Genomic DNA, 16785 nt, shown 5'->3' on the forward strand with positions numbered 1-16785 from the left:
TCTGCCAGACAGACTGTACAAAGCTCTGTGAGGACAGTGAATAAGTCAGTTTTTTTGGAGTTTTTGCCATTACCATTGTATCACAGCCTTTATCACTGTTGCTGGAACACAGTAAGCACATCATAAATATTTAAATATTGAATGAATATGTCATGGAATCTCTTGCTAGCTCTGCCTCATTTTCCTCCTTAGTAAGAAAATGCCTCTTCCATTCTCCAAATTCTAAGATATTTATGGTTCCTGTTTGTTTGTTTTTTCATTAAAAAAAAACCCAATATCTCTTTATTTGGCTGTGCTGGGTCTTAGTTGCAGCATATGGGATCTTTAGTTTCAACACACGAGATTTAATTCCCCCCCAAAAGGGATCCAACCTGGGCCCCCTGCATTGGGAGCTTGAAGTCTTAGCCACTGGACCACCAGGGAAGTCTCTGATTCCTGTCTTGAGCCTACAAGATTGACTGTTATCTGCCTGCCATATCCAGTGCTCTCTTTAACAGGTGGTACTGGTCAATCTTCTCCCTTCCAGTCTATCGGCAAAGCTGCAACAGAACTGCTTATAACACTAGACTGATCACAGCACCCCTCTGCTTAACCATTTTCAGTGACTCCCACACCTCCCCTGGGAGGAAACTCATCTCCTGAGAAGATGCCCTCCCAATGCTCCTGCCTCACCTCCTGCCCTCTCCCTGAGATCTCAGGCTCCACTCAACACCTCAGCGGGTTGCAACTACACACCATTCTTCCTTTCAAGTCCCTGTTTTCACATGCAATTCTTTCAGCCCAGCAAACTGTCCTCTTCTTTTGTACTTAAGTCTCATCCATCATTCAGGCCCAGCTCAAAGGTTGCTTGAATGTGGCACTTGCCTTGACCAAACCTTCATTCTCCAAGCTGTGTGTCCTCCCCTGCCTGTTTTCTCACAGACCACTTTGTAGAAGCCACCATAACCACACTTGTCTGAGAGAGCTGCCTTCGTTTGCAGACGGCCATTTCACCTAAGAGCACGGGCCTCATATTCAGACTGACTGGAGGTTGAAACCAAATTCTGCAACCTAGTTGTGTAGCCTTGGAAAGTATTCTGAGTTTTAGTGTCCTAGTTTTGGAAATGGGAAACATATAACACCTAACTCACTGGGCAGTCAGAATTACATATTTATGGCTGTAATGTGTGTAAGCCACTTGGCCCAGTGTTTGACCCCATAACATCCAATGAGGATTGTGAATGTATGGAATGCAAAGGCCCAGGCCTACATTTTGCCCCTCTTTCTACCCCACTGACTGGCCACAGTGGGTGCTCAGTGAATGCTTCTTAAACTGTCTAAATGGGAGAGTATCCATGATGTATTCTTCTCTTCAGGAAGGCCAGAGGCTTATTCATTTTAGGAGTTTTATTGAAGGGTCAAAAATTCTGATTACATACTCAGATCACATTGATCTTACCCTTTGCTGAACTACTCCTAAACTTACACAGGCAGCCTAGTTTGAGATCACACTTTAAGTATTAGTGCTTTTACTAAATCCTCTCTTCACACACGGAGTCCTTACAGCCGCACATCAACTGCAGCCTTTCAGCACTCCTATGCGGAACAGATTAAACCCTTCTTTCTCATACAGAAAATCCTCTCTGTGACTCATAACCTAATTGACTTTTTTAAGATGACAGTGAGTGGTCAGGCCGGTTCGATCCCTAGCCCTGTGCTCTGGCCACAGCCCGGCACTGCCCCCGGGCAAGTCTTAAGTTCTTGACTGCAAGGTTATCTCCTGCCTCCTCCGCATCGTTGCCTGTACGCAGAGAGTCTGAGTGAGCAAGCCTGACCCAGTGCACTTCCTTTTTCCGTCCACGTAATTAACTTCCACCGGAGGGGCAGAGGAAAAAAAGAGTAGGTTCACAATCAATACTTGAGATTCCCTGGGAGTCACACAGGGCTCTAAAAACCTTTGACCTTGGGGAAGCACCTTTTAACCTTCGGCTCCCCTCGGCACATCAGTTTCCTACTGCGGTTTCCTTTCGTTGTTCCCCGAGGACTCCTTTTAGGGTTCTCGACAAGGACAGAGGAACCGAACTGAAGGTTGAGAAGCATCTTGCCCCCCCAACCCCGCCAACTTCTATTAACCCAGCGCGGGCCATCCTACTGGCTGGTCCAGGGGAGGCGCTGGGTACCTGCCCCACCGCAACCCCATCCCGCCCACCGGAACGCGGCCGCGGCCCGCGCCCTCCGCCGGGACGCACACGCCTCCGCCCTCCTGCCCGGAGCCGCCCCGGGGGGACCCAGCTCCGAGCTGCGGCCACGGCGGCCGACGGTCGGCCGAGTGCGGGGCCGCGGGCGAGGGTCCCGCGCGCGGGGCGGGGCCGCGGGGCTGGGTCCCCCGCCTCCCGGGGGCGCGCGAGCGCCGGGCGGGGCCGCCGTCCCTTCCGGGGAAGCGGTGGCCGCCGCGTCCGCGGGCGGCTTCCCGCCCCCGCGACTCCGGGTGACGCTGCTCCAATAACAGCGCGCGGGGAGCCGCAGCCGCGGGGGGCCCCCCTCCGCGCCAGCCCGGCCGCCGAGATGAGGGCCGAGGGCGACGGCGGGCTGGAGCGCTTCTGCAGCCCGGGCAAGGGCCGGGGGCTGCGGGCCCTGCAGCCCTTCCAGGTGGGGGACCTGCTCTTCTCCTGCCCGGCCTACGCCTACGTGCTCACGGTCAGCGAGCGCGGCAACCACTGCGAGTTCTGCTTCGCCAGGTAGGGCGGCGCCGGCGGGCGCGCGGGGACTCCGGGGGCGCCGCGCGCGCGGGCGGGCGGGAGTGCGCGCGCCTCGCGGGGTCCTAGCGCCCGCGGCTCCGGGGGCTGGGGGCGGGGGGGCAGCCCTGGAACCCGGGACTGGCCGGGCCACGTGCGCTCGGCAAGACCCGCCAAGTTCCCGCCGCACGCCCTGCACCACGCCACGTTTCCCTGCTGGCCCCGGCGGGCGGTGCGAACCCGCCAGGGCAGGGTCGTGCCTGCAACACGTGGGCTCGGAGCCAGGCTTGCTCCCCAGCCCTGGCCACTCGGCGCTTGGCCGCCGGGGCCCCAGGTTTTGCGCAGCGGCCACATCCACAAGTCACCTTTCACTTGTGCTTCCTGTGAGGTGATCTGCGCCCCGCCCCAGCCCCGCGCTGCCGCAGACTTGCCGTGTTTCCGCCGAGGAACTTAAAATTAATGACACTTCGTATTTCATGTGAAGTACGTGGCCCCTCGTCTTTCCTGTCACCCTCTGCACTTGTCTTTGGGGAGAAGCCAGGGGGACACCGACCCGGGGCTCAGAGGGACTGCAATGGTGGGACGAGATCTAGCCCTGGTTTGGGGTTGGGAAAACCTGGTTGCTTGGCGGATTAGGCAAAACGTCCCGTTGGAATTGGTATTTAAATGGAGCCGATCATGTATGTGTGTACATGTGTATATATTCACATACACCAACGCATAATTATATCTTCAAGCCTTATGACAGTTTCAGACCTGAAAGGCACCGTTAGAAATCATGAATGTAATCCTTTCCATTTGAAGGGGGAGAGAACTACTGCCCAGAGAGGAAGTATATATATTCACCTTTATAGTTAAGAAAATGAAATCTGATGTCCTCAGTTCTGCCCATTGCCTACCCAGCTAAGTCTTCAATAAAAGGACTGAGGCAGGAAGCATGACATTGGAGTTTATGCCATGGGACCTTCCCGGACCCTGCTTTACTTTCTTTGAACCTCAGTTTCTTCATCTTCGAAGTGGAGATTCCTGGGCTAGATTAAGCCCACCTGAGGTTTGCAGGTAGCTTTTGAATACAGGTCTCCAGTCCAGCACATGCCGAAGAACTCAGTGCCTGAGATATGTTCATCTTATTCCATGGTTAAGACAGAGCAAAAGAAGGGACAAAAGCTAAATACTATAGTCATCTTGCCCAGACTCCCTGCCAGAGCTGTCTTCCGCTTTGGGGGGACCTGGAAAGGAACTAGACACAGAATCATGCCGTGGGCAGCTTAAGGGCTGTATGTGATGTGTCTCTTTGAATTGGTGAGCCAAGAGCTAAAGGGTCATGGCACCACTTTGCGACGTTTGAGTGAAGTGAGCATTGGGTTTTCCCAAAGTTAAAAAGGCTGCTGAGTCTGGTCCCTTGATCTTCTGAGCCTTGCTGTGGCTCAGAGTCTGAAGCAGCCTGGGTGTCTGGAGTGGCAGGAGCAAAGCGGGTCACCCTGCACGGAGGGGCCTCCCTCCTCCGTCAGGGATCCTGGTGATTCCTGGGATCCGTCGTGGCGGACAAGACTGCGGGACCAGGCTCCTAGTAGGTGCTCAGATGTCTGTTACCAGACCACTCCTCCGGTGAATTATAGATCAAATCCAGCTGGGTTCGCAGTGGAGCCGCAGAGCGGAGAGGTGGTTCTCTTTCGCCTCGGAACTGTACCTACTACACACGCCCTCACCTCCAGACAGGAAGGTGCAGTCAGGTGCGGAGTGGCCAATCACCCCGCCCTATGGGACAGCATTTGCCTTAGTTTCCCTTTTTCTGAATGACATTCATTAGTGTCACTGTTGCCTTAGACCCCTCTCCGGCACTGCCCCCTACACTGGGGAGGGACCACTGCATCTTCCCCCGCTTTTCTCTGGCTTAGGTGAACTTCTGTCAACACCCACAGTTCCTTTCCTCTCTCTCTCCCTGAGTATTCATTTGAAATCAGCTAAAATAAAACACAAGATATGATGACATCATGATACCTGTGAAATCAGAAATATCTTTGTACTCACTCTGTGGTTTCTATTAAATCCAGTTCACTTAGAATTAGTGGCGAGATCAAATCTCAAAGATTTAGCACTGTTTCTTCTGTCAGCTGTTTGTATAGACCGAGGACAGATTGTTCTGTCCAACTATACTAGAGGTACACGTATATGTTCCCATGTTTCCCCCAGGGGTAAGAGCAGAATTCTCAAATACTGATCCGTGACTTCCCCTCCCCTGCCATAAAAAGAAAACTGCACGTATTGTTTCTTGTGCCAGAAGTAGAAGGTAAATAATATTGCTTAAGACAAATGAGCCTGCAGAGATCCTCCCTATCATATTAATTGTATCAGGGTTTGACTTATTTTGAAGGAAAAGAAGTAATGTTTTTCAGAAATAAGTATGTTCTGTACATGGATGGAAAAATAATAGGAAATCTCTTAAGTCACAACGAAGTGGAATTCTTACTGTCAGGGAAACACAAGCAAAGGTTTGCATCTGTATCACATTTTCTCAGGGTGACACTTGGGAAGATGTGTATCTTGCCTCAGCTGCTAAGAGGCAGCTCCTAAAAATATAAATGTCTTCAAGTTGGGAGCTGTCCTCATCAGACCTCTCAGATTTTTTTTTTTTTTTTTTTGGTATACACACACACATACACACGTGTACACACATGCACATACATTGGCCTGGTCAATATTTAGTGGCACACTTTTCCACTTGATATTTAATGTATTTTAACACTTGCTAGTATTTGTCTCAGAAAGGGAAAAATCTGTAACTCTGCGTTCCATCTGAGAGGGCTTCCTGGGTAGCTCAGTGATAAAGAATCTGCCTGCCAGTACAGAAAACCCAGGTTTGATTTCTGGGTCAGGAAAATCCCTGAAGAAGGGAATGGCAACCCACTCCAGTATTCTTGCCTGGAGAATTCCATGGACAGAGGAGCCTGGCGGGCTACAGTCCATGGGGTCACAAAGAGTTGAACATGATTGAGTGACTTTCACTTTCTATGGGCACATGCTCCAATAATCAATTCCCTGCATCTTTTTACATGTGTCTTAAAGAGATGGGTGGGAAGATTAAAATAGCCAACAAGGACTTTCCTCGTGGTCCAGTGGTTAAGAATCCACACTTCTGTTGCAGGGATCATAGGTTTCCATCCCTGGTCCAGGAACTAAGACCCCTTATGCTGCATGGTGTTCCCCCAAAAAAGGTATATGTATGTACACACACCCACACACACACACACAACAGATTTCCTCTAAAAAGTGACACTAAAGAATATTAAGTTCAGCCATTTGTATAGTAGATAATGAAATATTGGGTTGCCATTTTCAACATTTCAGTATTTCAAGTTTTTCTTTTACTTAGAGACTGCAGAGGAGGGACTTTGGGGCCAGATTGACCGGGTTGGAATTCTGGTTTCATCCCTTCCTGATGGATTGTCTTGAGCCAAATTATTTAGCCCCTCTGGGCTTTCTAGGTGGTCCTAGTGGTAAAGAGCCCACCTGTCAGTTCAGGAGACATAAGAGATGCGGGTTTGATCCCTGGGTGGGGAAGATCCCCTGGAGGAGGGCATGGCAACCCACTCTAGTATTCTTGCCTGGAAATCCCATGGACAGAGAAGCCTGGCAGTCTGCAACCCATAGGGTCACACCGAGTCAGACATGGCTGAAGCAGCTTAGCATGCACACACGGACTCCCAGCTTCCTTTATCTGTAAGCAGTGCGCGTTAACACCTACCTACTGAGCTGGTCCCGAGTCAGGGAAGTCAAGTGCCCAATACAACCCAGACCACTCGGGAGGTGTCACAATTGGCTCGGTGTCTCGCTTCTATGGACTTGTTTGATGAGCTCTGTTGGCTAAATGTTAAGTAGTTTGAGAACATATTCTCATTTCAGGGACATTTTCATGGCGGTCAGGTTGAGCTGGGGAATACTGGAAAGAAAATATTGTACCTTGTTGGCCAGTGGAATCATCATTCAGATGGCAAGTTGACCCAGAGTTGAAAGCAGCAGTTCTCAACCTTCCATTCAACAGCATAAATAATGGGTGTCTGAGACCAGTTTTCAGTATTTCCCAAAACCTGATGAAAATGATATGATGCGCCTACACAGGTAAAGCTTTATTTAGTTATTTTTTTAAAGAGCCTTGTGTAGCTCCAAAATGATTAATGACTTTAATACTCTCTTTACCCTGGAATTAAACAAATGTTTGAAGTAAGAGACGAGGCAAAACAGAATGTTCCACCTAGCAAGGATACCATGGCTCTTCTCTGCTGTCTGCCTTCAGCATGATTCAGCTGTGGCAAAGAGCAGTCCTGCAAGACTTCAGGTGTGTGCAGTGCCAGGACACGCACATTTTTCACATGCAGGGAGCATCATTTCTGTCCTAGCGTATCAGGGCCCAATGACCAAGCTGCACGATTAGGAGCGATTTGAGATGAAAGAGACAGACTGGCAGCAGGATAGATATCCTAAGTGAAATTCAAACACTGGTGAGTTAAAACCACCATCTAACCCCTTTCCTCCAAAAAGCAATTGCACAATATCCTCTCAATCACAAAAATTTTAAGATCCCATATAAAATGATATTCCTTTAAATCGTGTTGCTCTTCGCAGCTCATAAAGTGTTTCCAGGTACATTTGTATTTTGATCCTCCCAAGGATGGCTTGTGTAGAGAAGACCTTGTCCCGTGTTATGTAGGAAGTAACTGAGTGTTGGAAAAGTTGTTTCCTTGAATTTCACATTTTTGGGGGCAGATATTGAGTGCCTCCCAAGGGCCAGCCTCTTCATGGAGGGGAACTGTGTCTTTCTGAGTGTGGTTTTCCTTCACTGTCCTTTTTTTTTTTTTTTAAATTTAAAATTTTTTATTGGATGATAATTGCTTTACAATATTGTGCTGGTCTCTGCCATATATCAACATGAATCAACCACGTGTATCTCTGTCCCTTTTGACCTGAAACTACCGTGTGGTTCACACCTGGACATGAGGACTTAAGTCACTTCTGCTTTCTCAAATGAATGCAATTTTTATCACCTCTTCTCTTTTGCTTCCCCCTGCCCCTGTGGATAATTCAACAGATTAATGCATTGTTTCTAAAAGTTCAGAAAAATCAATTGATTCATCTATCTTGGATTTATATCTTACGCTGCTGTGGTTTCAGAGAATTTTTTTTTATTCTAATGCTTTGGAATTTGCCTAACAACTGCATATGTTCTTCTGTATCATCCACTATTAACCTGATAAAATGTAAAAAGAAATATGAGGCTTTGGTCCTTTTGTGAGTTTGCAATATTTTTATTTTTTAATTTCATTTTTGTTTGTTTATTTTGGCTGCGCTGGGTCTTCGTTGCTGCGTGCGGGCTTTCTCTAGTTGCGGTGGTGGGGGGCCTGCTCTTTGCCGAGGTGCACAGGCTTCTCATTGCGGTGCCTTTTCTCGTTGCAGAGCGCAGTCTCTAGGCACGTGGGCTTCAGTAGTTGCAGTCGTCACACTCAGTCACTGTGGCACATGGGCTTAGTTGCCCCGTGGCATGTGGGATCTTCCCAGGCCAGGGATCGAACCCAGGTCCCTTGCATTGGCAGATGGACACTTTACTACTGGACCACCAGGGAAGCCTGGGATATTTTTAAATATGCTCATATTATTTAAAAGGAGTTTGTCGTCTTCATCTTTATAGGTACACACAGAGAGATTGTTTCTGTGTGCTCTGGTAGGGCAGCATGAGGATATTAACCACACCCGCCTAATTTTTTTTTTTTCTTCTTAAACAGGCCCATTCTTCAGAACTTTGCTCTGTGCAAAGTTAAACAGGCATGGTTTGGGAATAGAATTCATGATGCAGCTGTGCTGAAAGGCCCCTTATGGTGTTCCTGTAGGACAAGCATATGGCACGCTGTCTGTCTGAAGATTCTTTAAAAGATGCTCAGAAATGTCTTAAATTTCTTTGGGAAGATTCAGGGCTCAGGGCTGCAGTTTGCCAGCACCTGGTTTTCAACAGAACTCAGAATTGGTAGGAACCTGGGACAGCAGAGTTATCTTACAGAACTTGAAATAGAAAACTGCAAAGAAAGTTTCTACTTGATTTTGGTGTTTGAGACTTAACTCTTTTGCTTGAGGGTCATATCCTCTTTCTTTTTCTCGTCAATATCAAGAAAACATGAAATCACTGTCATTTTAAGCCGCTGTATTTCTGCATCCTGAGGAGGCAGTCAGTAATTACAAATATCCCTTCTGTAACTGGAGTCATCAATAACTAAGGTCATTCCCACCATACGCACATCTTGCTTTTTGTACTTCAGACGTGAAGGGAAGTGATCACATTTCTCGGTTTGAGGAATGCTTTCATTTGACCTGTGCCAGGACAATTGGATTGAAATTTCTCCTCTCTTACTGATTCTGCATTCCCATGTCCTGTTCCTCTCAAAGGCAGCCCGGCTCTGCTTTGCCTGCTTGCCTTTGAGTCCGTGAGTATATAGTCCTGATCACCACCAGGGAACTAGGCAGACCTGGAGCAGGTCTGATTGTATTTGACCAGATGCAGGCTTTGAGCCCTCTTCTGGAGGGGCTTCCCTGGTAGCTCAGCTTGTAAAGAATCTGCCTGCAATGCAGGAGACCCCGGTTCGATTCCTGGGTCAGGAAGATCCCTTGGAGAAGGGATAGGCTACCTACTCCAGTATTCTTGGGCTTCCCTAGTGGCTCAGATGGTAAAGAATCTGCCTGGAATGTGGGAGACCTGGGTTCAATCCCTGGGTTGGGAAGATCCCCTGGAGGAGGGCATGGCAACCCCCTCCAGTACTCTTGCCTGGAGAATCCCATGGACAGAGGAGCCTGGCGGGCTACAGTCCATAGGATCACAAAGAGTCGGACACGACTGAGTGAGCACAACAGAGCGCTGGTCAGCCTGGAGGTTAGTCGCTTCTGGAGCTGTCCCCTTGCCCCTGGAGAGGGGCCCACTCTGGGACTAGAGGGCTCTGTCCTCTCTCAAGGGATTTGTATTAATGTGATCAGTCTCTGTACACCACCATCAGTCTCCCATTCTCATCCCAACCCTCGCATCTCTGGATTTCTAGTGAATCTGTGGGAGTTTAGGGGTGCAGTCCTCCAGCAGGGAATTGACTGAAGTAACTGCCTTTTCAGGGGCTGAACCCACGACCTTGGCCTCATTAGCACGGGCGCTCTAACCAGTCACAAAGCCACACACCTCACTTTGTGCAACTTCTGCTGACTCTGTTCCTACCACCCTCGGAGGCCTCCTTTTCAATTGCAAAGGCGTTCACGCCGGCACAATAGAACAGAAGGAAATCCGATCTCTTCTAGACTTCTCTGAAGGCCAGAGATATGCAATTTAGCAGGAAAATAAGACCAAAGTGTCTTGAGGGTTCAGGAAACAACTTATCTTTCTAGTCCATGCATTTGTTGAGAATCCAGCTGCGTGTCTCAGATTTGCCTTCCATCAAAAATTTAAAAATACTGTGGGACTCCTTGTGCCAATGTATTAACATAAAACCTAGGGGCTAAGTGGAAGGTTTCTGATGACTGAGTGGAAATATGGCATGTGCATTATTCAAGTGGATTGGGTTCGCTTCTTAAAGAAGGAGTGCATCCAAGAATCCATAAGTGCTTCTGTTTCACAAGTTTATAGTCCCTAGAAACCAAAATAAATGCTTGCTGTGAGAGCCGAGACACCACTGTGTATCCTCAAGTGCACTGTGATGAACAGGACATCTCATCGCCCAGGGAATCTGCAGTCACCATTGGGGGAGAGGAAGAATAAGGCTGACTCCCTCAGGAGAAGCGAATTTCACACCAAGGCCTGAAGACATAGGCATATCCTGGGGGAGGGAGGTGCAAAGGAAGTCTGGCTGACAACAGGATGCACTTTTTCATCTGAGCCAAATAAAAATCTCAAGATTTTATATCCTGGCACTTAAAAGGAGTTATGTTGCCATCTGTGACAAAATGAAAAGATGTTGGACCGGAGGAGCTTTTTGTCTTGAGTCTGTGAGGACCAGGAAAGGCTCTTCAAGGGATGTGGGCCCTGGGCTCAGATCCTGTTGATTTTCCTCACTTGTGCCACCTGAAAAAAGAGACATTTAATGATGGGCAGATGGTAAGCTGTCTGAGAGCAGGGATTCTGTTTTTAATATATTCAGCAAATACTTATATTTATGGGGCATTCACTGTGGTTCTGGGCTTCCCAAGTGGTGCAGTGATAAAAGAATCTGCCTGCCACTGCAGGAGATGCAGGTTCGATCCCTGAATCGGGAAGATCCTTTGGAGCAGGAGATGACAACCCACTCCAGTATTCCTGCTGGAGACTCCCATGGACAGAGGAGCCTGGTGGGCTACAGTCCGTGGGGTCGCACAGAGTCGGACACGACCGAGCGACTGAGCACACACTAGGTTCTGAATCCCATGGAAAAAAGGAACAGAAGTCCCTCCCACCATGAAGCTTATGTTCCAGTCGGTTTTATTCATCTTTATTTTACGCACTGCAGACTGAAGAGAAAAGGCAGAACATGAGAGTCGTGAATTAAGTTTTATTTGGGGCAGAATGAGGACTTACTGCCCAAGAGACAGCTTCTCAGATAGCTCTGAGGCCCTGCTCGGAAGAGGTGGGTAGGGGAGGTCAGCATAAGTTTGATTTTGGTGAAACGCACAGCGGAAGGTTACTGCCAGTCCCAAGATGGGGCTTCCCTGGTGGCTCAGTCGGTAAAGCATCCGCCTGTAATGCAAGAGACCCAGATTCCTTCCCTGGGTCGGGAAGATCCCCTGGAGGAGAGAATAGCAACCCTCTCCAGTATTCTTGCCTGGAGAATCCCATGGACAGAGGAACCCGGTGTGCTACCGTCCGTGGGGTTGCAGAGTTTCAAGAAGGTTGCGACTAGTCACGAGGAGCAAATGCCTCCGCTAATGATTTTAGTGCTTTTCTACATACGAGGAGATGTCAGAAGTTGGGCTCATAAAATTGTCTGAAAATTTCTAGCTATCTGAAGGCCTGTTCTGCTGGTTCTTCCCAGAGCACAGAGTGCCTCACTCCTTGTCTCTGCCCGGGACTCCTTTCAGACAATGGTTGAAGGCCAGTGACTGCAGTGGCTAGTGATGTCATCCTTGTAGAAGCAGATAGCAAGTGGCAATTTTTAGTTGATGCTGTTGGACACGACTGAAGTGACTTAGCAGCAGCAGCAGTAGTACCTTGAACTTTGTCATTTTAGCAGAGTTTTTGTTAAAGGCAGTAAGGTTTTGAGTTCAGTGCTTTCTTTCATCAAACACTGATAATCCACATATGTCATAAAGGAAACTGTTAACTGAGAAATTTCAGTACACACTATAGTTCGTGACTTATGCAAACTAAGGGAGAACTCTGATCAGATAATACGGGGTCAAATGAAACTGTAGCATCCCTGCGTTGTGTTAAAATAGCAGCACTTTGCGTAGACATTTTTTTGAAATTTGATGAAATTTGGTCTACTCATACACTTGAATCAGTTCGGTTCTGTCGCTCAGTTGTGTCTGACTTTGTGACCTCACGGACTGCAGCACGCCAGGCTTGCTTGTCCATCACCAACTCCCGGAGCCTACTCAAACTCATGTCCATAAAGCTTTTTAAGTTGTATTTAGACATGTTTCTAAATACAACTTAAAAAGCTTTAGGGTTTTTTTTCACCTTAAAAACTTACAGGGTCACAAAGTAGCAGAGATTGAGAAACTTAACAGTTGACTTATTTCAATCAATAGTAAATTGATTTCAGCATGTGTTCAGGCCTTCCGGGGCACCTACCTGCTAAATATTTTCTAGGCACAGAGTGGGCAAAGCAGCCCACCGCCAACTCCTGTTTCAGTGCATCTTCAGAGAGTGGCCCAGTGGAAGGCCACTGGAGGGTCCAGGCTACCTGCTGGCATGCCCTCAAGGCTGGGCGTAGCGCTGTTCGGGTCCAGTTTGCTCAGCAGCGTCCATTTCACTCCGCATCTCCGAAGTGCTCATGGTGGTACATGCATACATGCGTGTGTTTGCACCAGCACCTTCTGCATACTTCCTTCATCACACTTGCTCCCTGACTACAGGAACTAGGTCTTCTTCAACCTTGTAGCTCCAGCACTTAGCCTGAGGCCTGATACTCTGTGACCTCAGCAAATATTTATCAAATGAATAGTCTCATTTCTGCAGTCTTATTTTACTAACAGCTCTGTGGGCAGGCCTCATTACCTTCTCTGTTCGTTCTTGGAAATGGATCCTTATAGATACTTACAGAACACTTCATCGATCCCTGGCTTCAGGGCAGAATCTTGACTGCTCAAGTCCTCCATATTCAGTGCTCTTTCCACTCTGCCTGTCATTATCCCTTTCTGCTTTTTTAACTTAAAACCTAAACAAAATATAAGTGGTGTTTCCAGTTCCCCCATAATGGTGCTGCGTCATTCCCCATTCTTCTAATGGTGGCTCTTACTTATGGTCAGTTCTTTTAGGAGAGAACTAAGTTAAAAACGAGTGTGTTGTTTCTTTCACTTTGACTTCCTCATTGGTAAGCATCAGAGAAGTCAAAGACAAATTGCAAGGAAGCGTCATTGTGATCTCCCACAAAAGTTCATATACAGAATTTCGGAGGAGAATGTTCAATTTAAAAGCGTACACATCTGTTCTTCGCACAGGCTTCAGCTGTTGGGGATTTTGCAGGGCCTGCAAGATGAGGTTTGGTCGTAGGTGCTGTCCAGTGGCTGAAAAGAGTCATCGCTGCTGTTCTATAGGCTGAGTAGTTCTCTGCTCTATCCATGAGCCTCATGAATTTTTTTCCTTCTAAGGCAGAGGAAGATTTCATCTCAACTAGAGCCTTTGCTGTTGCTCAGTTGTGTCTGACTCTTTGCGACCCCATGGACTGCAGCATGCCAGGCTTCCCTGGAGCCTTCATTGAAACAAATCTTAAATCAGCATCCTCTCTGTTTTTTTATTGCTGAGTTTGATTTTCATGAGTCAGTGATGTGGAGAGTCATGTCTACAGTATTTTTTTTAGCTTTATTGAGGGAGAATTGACAGGTATGATTGTCTCTATTTAAAGTGTGCAGCATGATGATCTGGTGTACATAGAGGCTGTGGAATGATTACTAAGATCAAGATAATCTGCACATCCATCCCCTCATGTAGGTAACTTCCTTTTGTGTGACAAGAATGCTTAAGCTCAAGTCTCAGCAACTTTCAAGCATCCTCTACTGTATTATTATCTGTAGTCACCATGCCATCCAGTAGATTCGCAGACCTTTTTCTTCTTTCAACCAAAACTTTCTACCCTTTGACCCGTGTCACTCCGTTTCCCCCAGGGTCATCATTTTTATGACAAGGTCAACTCTTCAGTGCTGACCACCAAGCCCCCTCTTTCTCCTTGTAAATCACAGCTTCTGTTCCAATATTTGGGAAAACCTATTAGTTGCTACCTTACTGCCCTAAATATTTCCCGCTTCCCTGGAGGCCCTGGGCTCTAACTTTTAACAAGCCTCAGAACAAAGCCGGATGCCTGGGGGGAAGGTTCAGCCCTGCTCTGGGAAGAAGCTCCCGCAGCACGTCCTGTTTCACTGTTACATTGTGGATTAAAGTGCTACATGGAGCATCCTTCAGGGTTACACAAAAACCCGTACCCTGAGTATTATCCTTGTCCCCTGACCAGGGTTATAATAGGGTTCTGCCACAATTCCTCCAATTTTTATTTCTCTCCAGTAAAAATTTGCTAGTGGAACCACTCACTCTGGGTGGGAGGCTAACTTTGTTTCTGACTGTCTTATTTCAACCCCTGGTGAAGTTATATTGTGCCGCTGGGGCTTTTTTCCTTTTCTCTTTTTTCATTTGGCCGGGGCTGCCTCTCTTCAGCAGAGCCTCCTTGTCACTTCTTCTATCACTGTTAGTTAAAAGTAATTGTTATTGCAAACCCACTCCATGCCAGTATCCTTCTCTTTCATGGGGAAAACCCACAAAGCATTCATTTCAGTAGCAGAAAGGAGGGAGCTTACAGGATCAAATCCTTTTTATCTGGACCCACAGCACCTGCGGCAATGCATTAACTAGCAGGAGTTGTTAATTACAATCCTAACTTGTTGATCTTCCCGGCTTCCGAATTTTAAAAGCAAGAAAATTAATCACTGCGCGTGTCTCCTCCTGTCGAAAATGACAGGAGCCTGTCTTCTGAGTTCTGTTTCAGCCACTGATAATCACACACTTGCATTTTCCTGTCACATTTCTTTCCTCCTTTTGTGGATGGAACCATTTCTTAAGTTCAAAGAGCCCTTCCATTCACAGCAGAGTAGATATTTGCCTGTAAAACAAAGGCTTTAGAAGCATAAATCCTCTAAATATGAGTCTGAGCAAGATGGTACTGAAGATATTTCAGGAGTTGACATCACTTAAGAAAAAAACCACAAAAGAATGAAGACTAATTAAAAGTGTAGTGGTGGGCTTCGCTTATATTTTTTCATGTAATTTACATAACAGACCTTTGAGATAGAAACTGTGTCTTTATAGTGGAGGAAACAGGTTCAGAAAGGATGAATAACTTGCCCAAGATCGCATAGCACCTCAAGCATGAGAAGGAAAAAGGATTTGAGACAGGGAAGTAGGAAAAGGAGCCCAGCACCGTCATCTTGCATTGTGAAGCAGGAATCAGGAAGAGGTAGAAAGCAAGCTGAGCCTGGCTTCCAGAACACTTGCTTGTCATAGTAAGAAAATACAGTGTCTGCCACTTTATTCTGACCTATCCATCCATCATCAAGGTGGCTAAACCACCTAATCCATCCTGTGTGTGAGTCATTCTTAAGAAGAGTTACATTGTAAGCAGTCTGGACTGCAAGAGTTGAAGAATGCTTCAACACTCTTGGTCAAATTCTGACCTCAAAAACACTCAACCCAAATGGATGACCATAGGCCTAGACCAGCGGTTGTATATTATGGAGGCACATTCAATCTGGGTAGCTTTCTAAAACTCCCAGCACAGACCAGTCTGATAAGACCAGCTGTACCCAACCCCAGACAGACACAGGCAGCCAAGGCTGAGAACCACTCTGAGAGGCTGTGAGTGATTTCACCATTAGTGTTCCTTTAGTTCCCTTCCTTTTCAGTTATTTTGCCTCATTCCTCCAAATGACCTTTATTCCTCGGTCATGGAGGGCAGTTTTCTGTTCCTTGTTTTGCAGTCTTTCTCCAAACCTCCTGGACAATTCAGATCGGGTTACATCGCAAATGAAAGCTTTATAGCCGGGTCTTCTGCAGGCACAGAGTTTATTCTAAAAGCCTTGTGTATTCCGACAGTGAAAATGGATATCCCATATGAAGTTTCTCTCTGGCTGAACTTTGCAGTCAGCAGTCTCAGGAGCTCTACTTTTTGCTCTCTGAAGCACGCACGCACGCACACACACACACACACACACACACACGAGCCAGCTCAGCACTTTGTAATCGGGGTTTCCACCGTTAGACCTACAGACCGTGTGTGTCTCACCCGGTGGTAAGCTATGGGAAGAACTGAAGCACGTATCTGGGTAGTTTAAACAGAGTTCCCATCCCTACCCCATTTCCCCGAGAACTGCTGTTACCAAATAGACCAAAGGAGATTCTTAAACTGTTTGCTGTCAGTAACTGGCTTAGCTTTTCTCCCCCTCTCCGCTGAGGGCAGTCTGGCTGGGAGAATCTTTGCGAAGGATGTTCACACAGGTAAGCCGGGTAGATGACTCCATAAGCACATATACAGTGACATCTGCATCGGAGCCAGGCAAGGCTTTTCTGTCCTTTGTGAGAGCTGCGGTGTTTTATCACCCAGTTCCCAGAGGACGCAGTGCCATGTGGATTGGCCCAGTGTCTGTGAACACACCTGGATTTACTGCCTGAATTTACTGCCTGAATGAGACAGAGGGACCTTCTTTACACAGGCTGAATACAAAATCAGTCCTTATTCTAGTTCCAGTCCACTTCAAGTGACATTGATTCCTCTGGCATAGTTGGTCAAGAGACCTTCTGTGGGGATGTTCCCCTTCCTAGATATCATTTTCAGAAATGACTGGATTCTTCCCATTGTATCTTTGAAGCCAA

At 47.4% G+C, this 16785-nt stretch overlaps 1 protein-coding gene across 1 annotated transcript in view; it reads left to right on the forward strand.

Moving 5' to 3' along the window:
• Positions 1-1882: 1882 nt before the first annotated feature.
• Positions 1883-16785, forward strand: part of SMYD2 (SET and MYND domain containing 2) — a 51162-nt gene continuing 36259 nt past the window's right edge. Inside the window, exon 1 of the mRNA XM_043485145.1 lies at positions 1883-2717. Within this exon, the coding sequence (XP_043341080.1) occupies positions 2545-2717 (173 nt within the window). The 5' untranslated portion in view covers positions 1883-2544. The remainder of the gene's footprint in view (positions 2718-16785) is intronic.

The sequence above is a fragment of the Cervus canadensis genome, chromosome 13 (assembly GCF_019320065.1).
Source record: "Cervus canadensis isolate Bull #8, Minnesota chromosome 13, ASM1932006v1, whole genome shotgun sequence".
Lineage (NCBI taxonomy): Eukaryota > Metazoa > Chordata > Mammalia > Artiodactyla > Cervidae > Cervus > Cervus canadensis.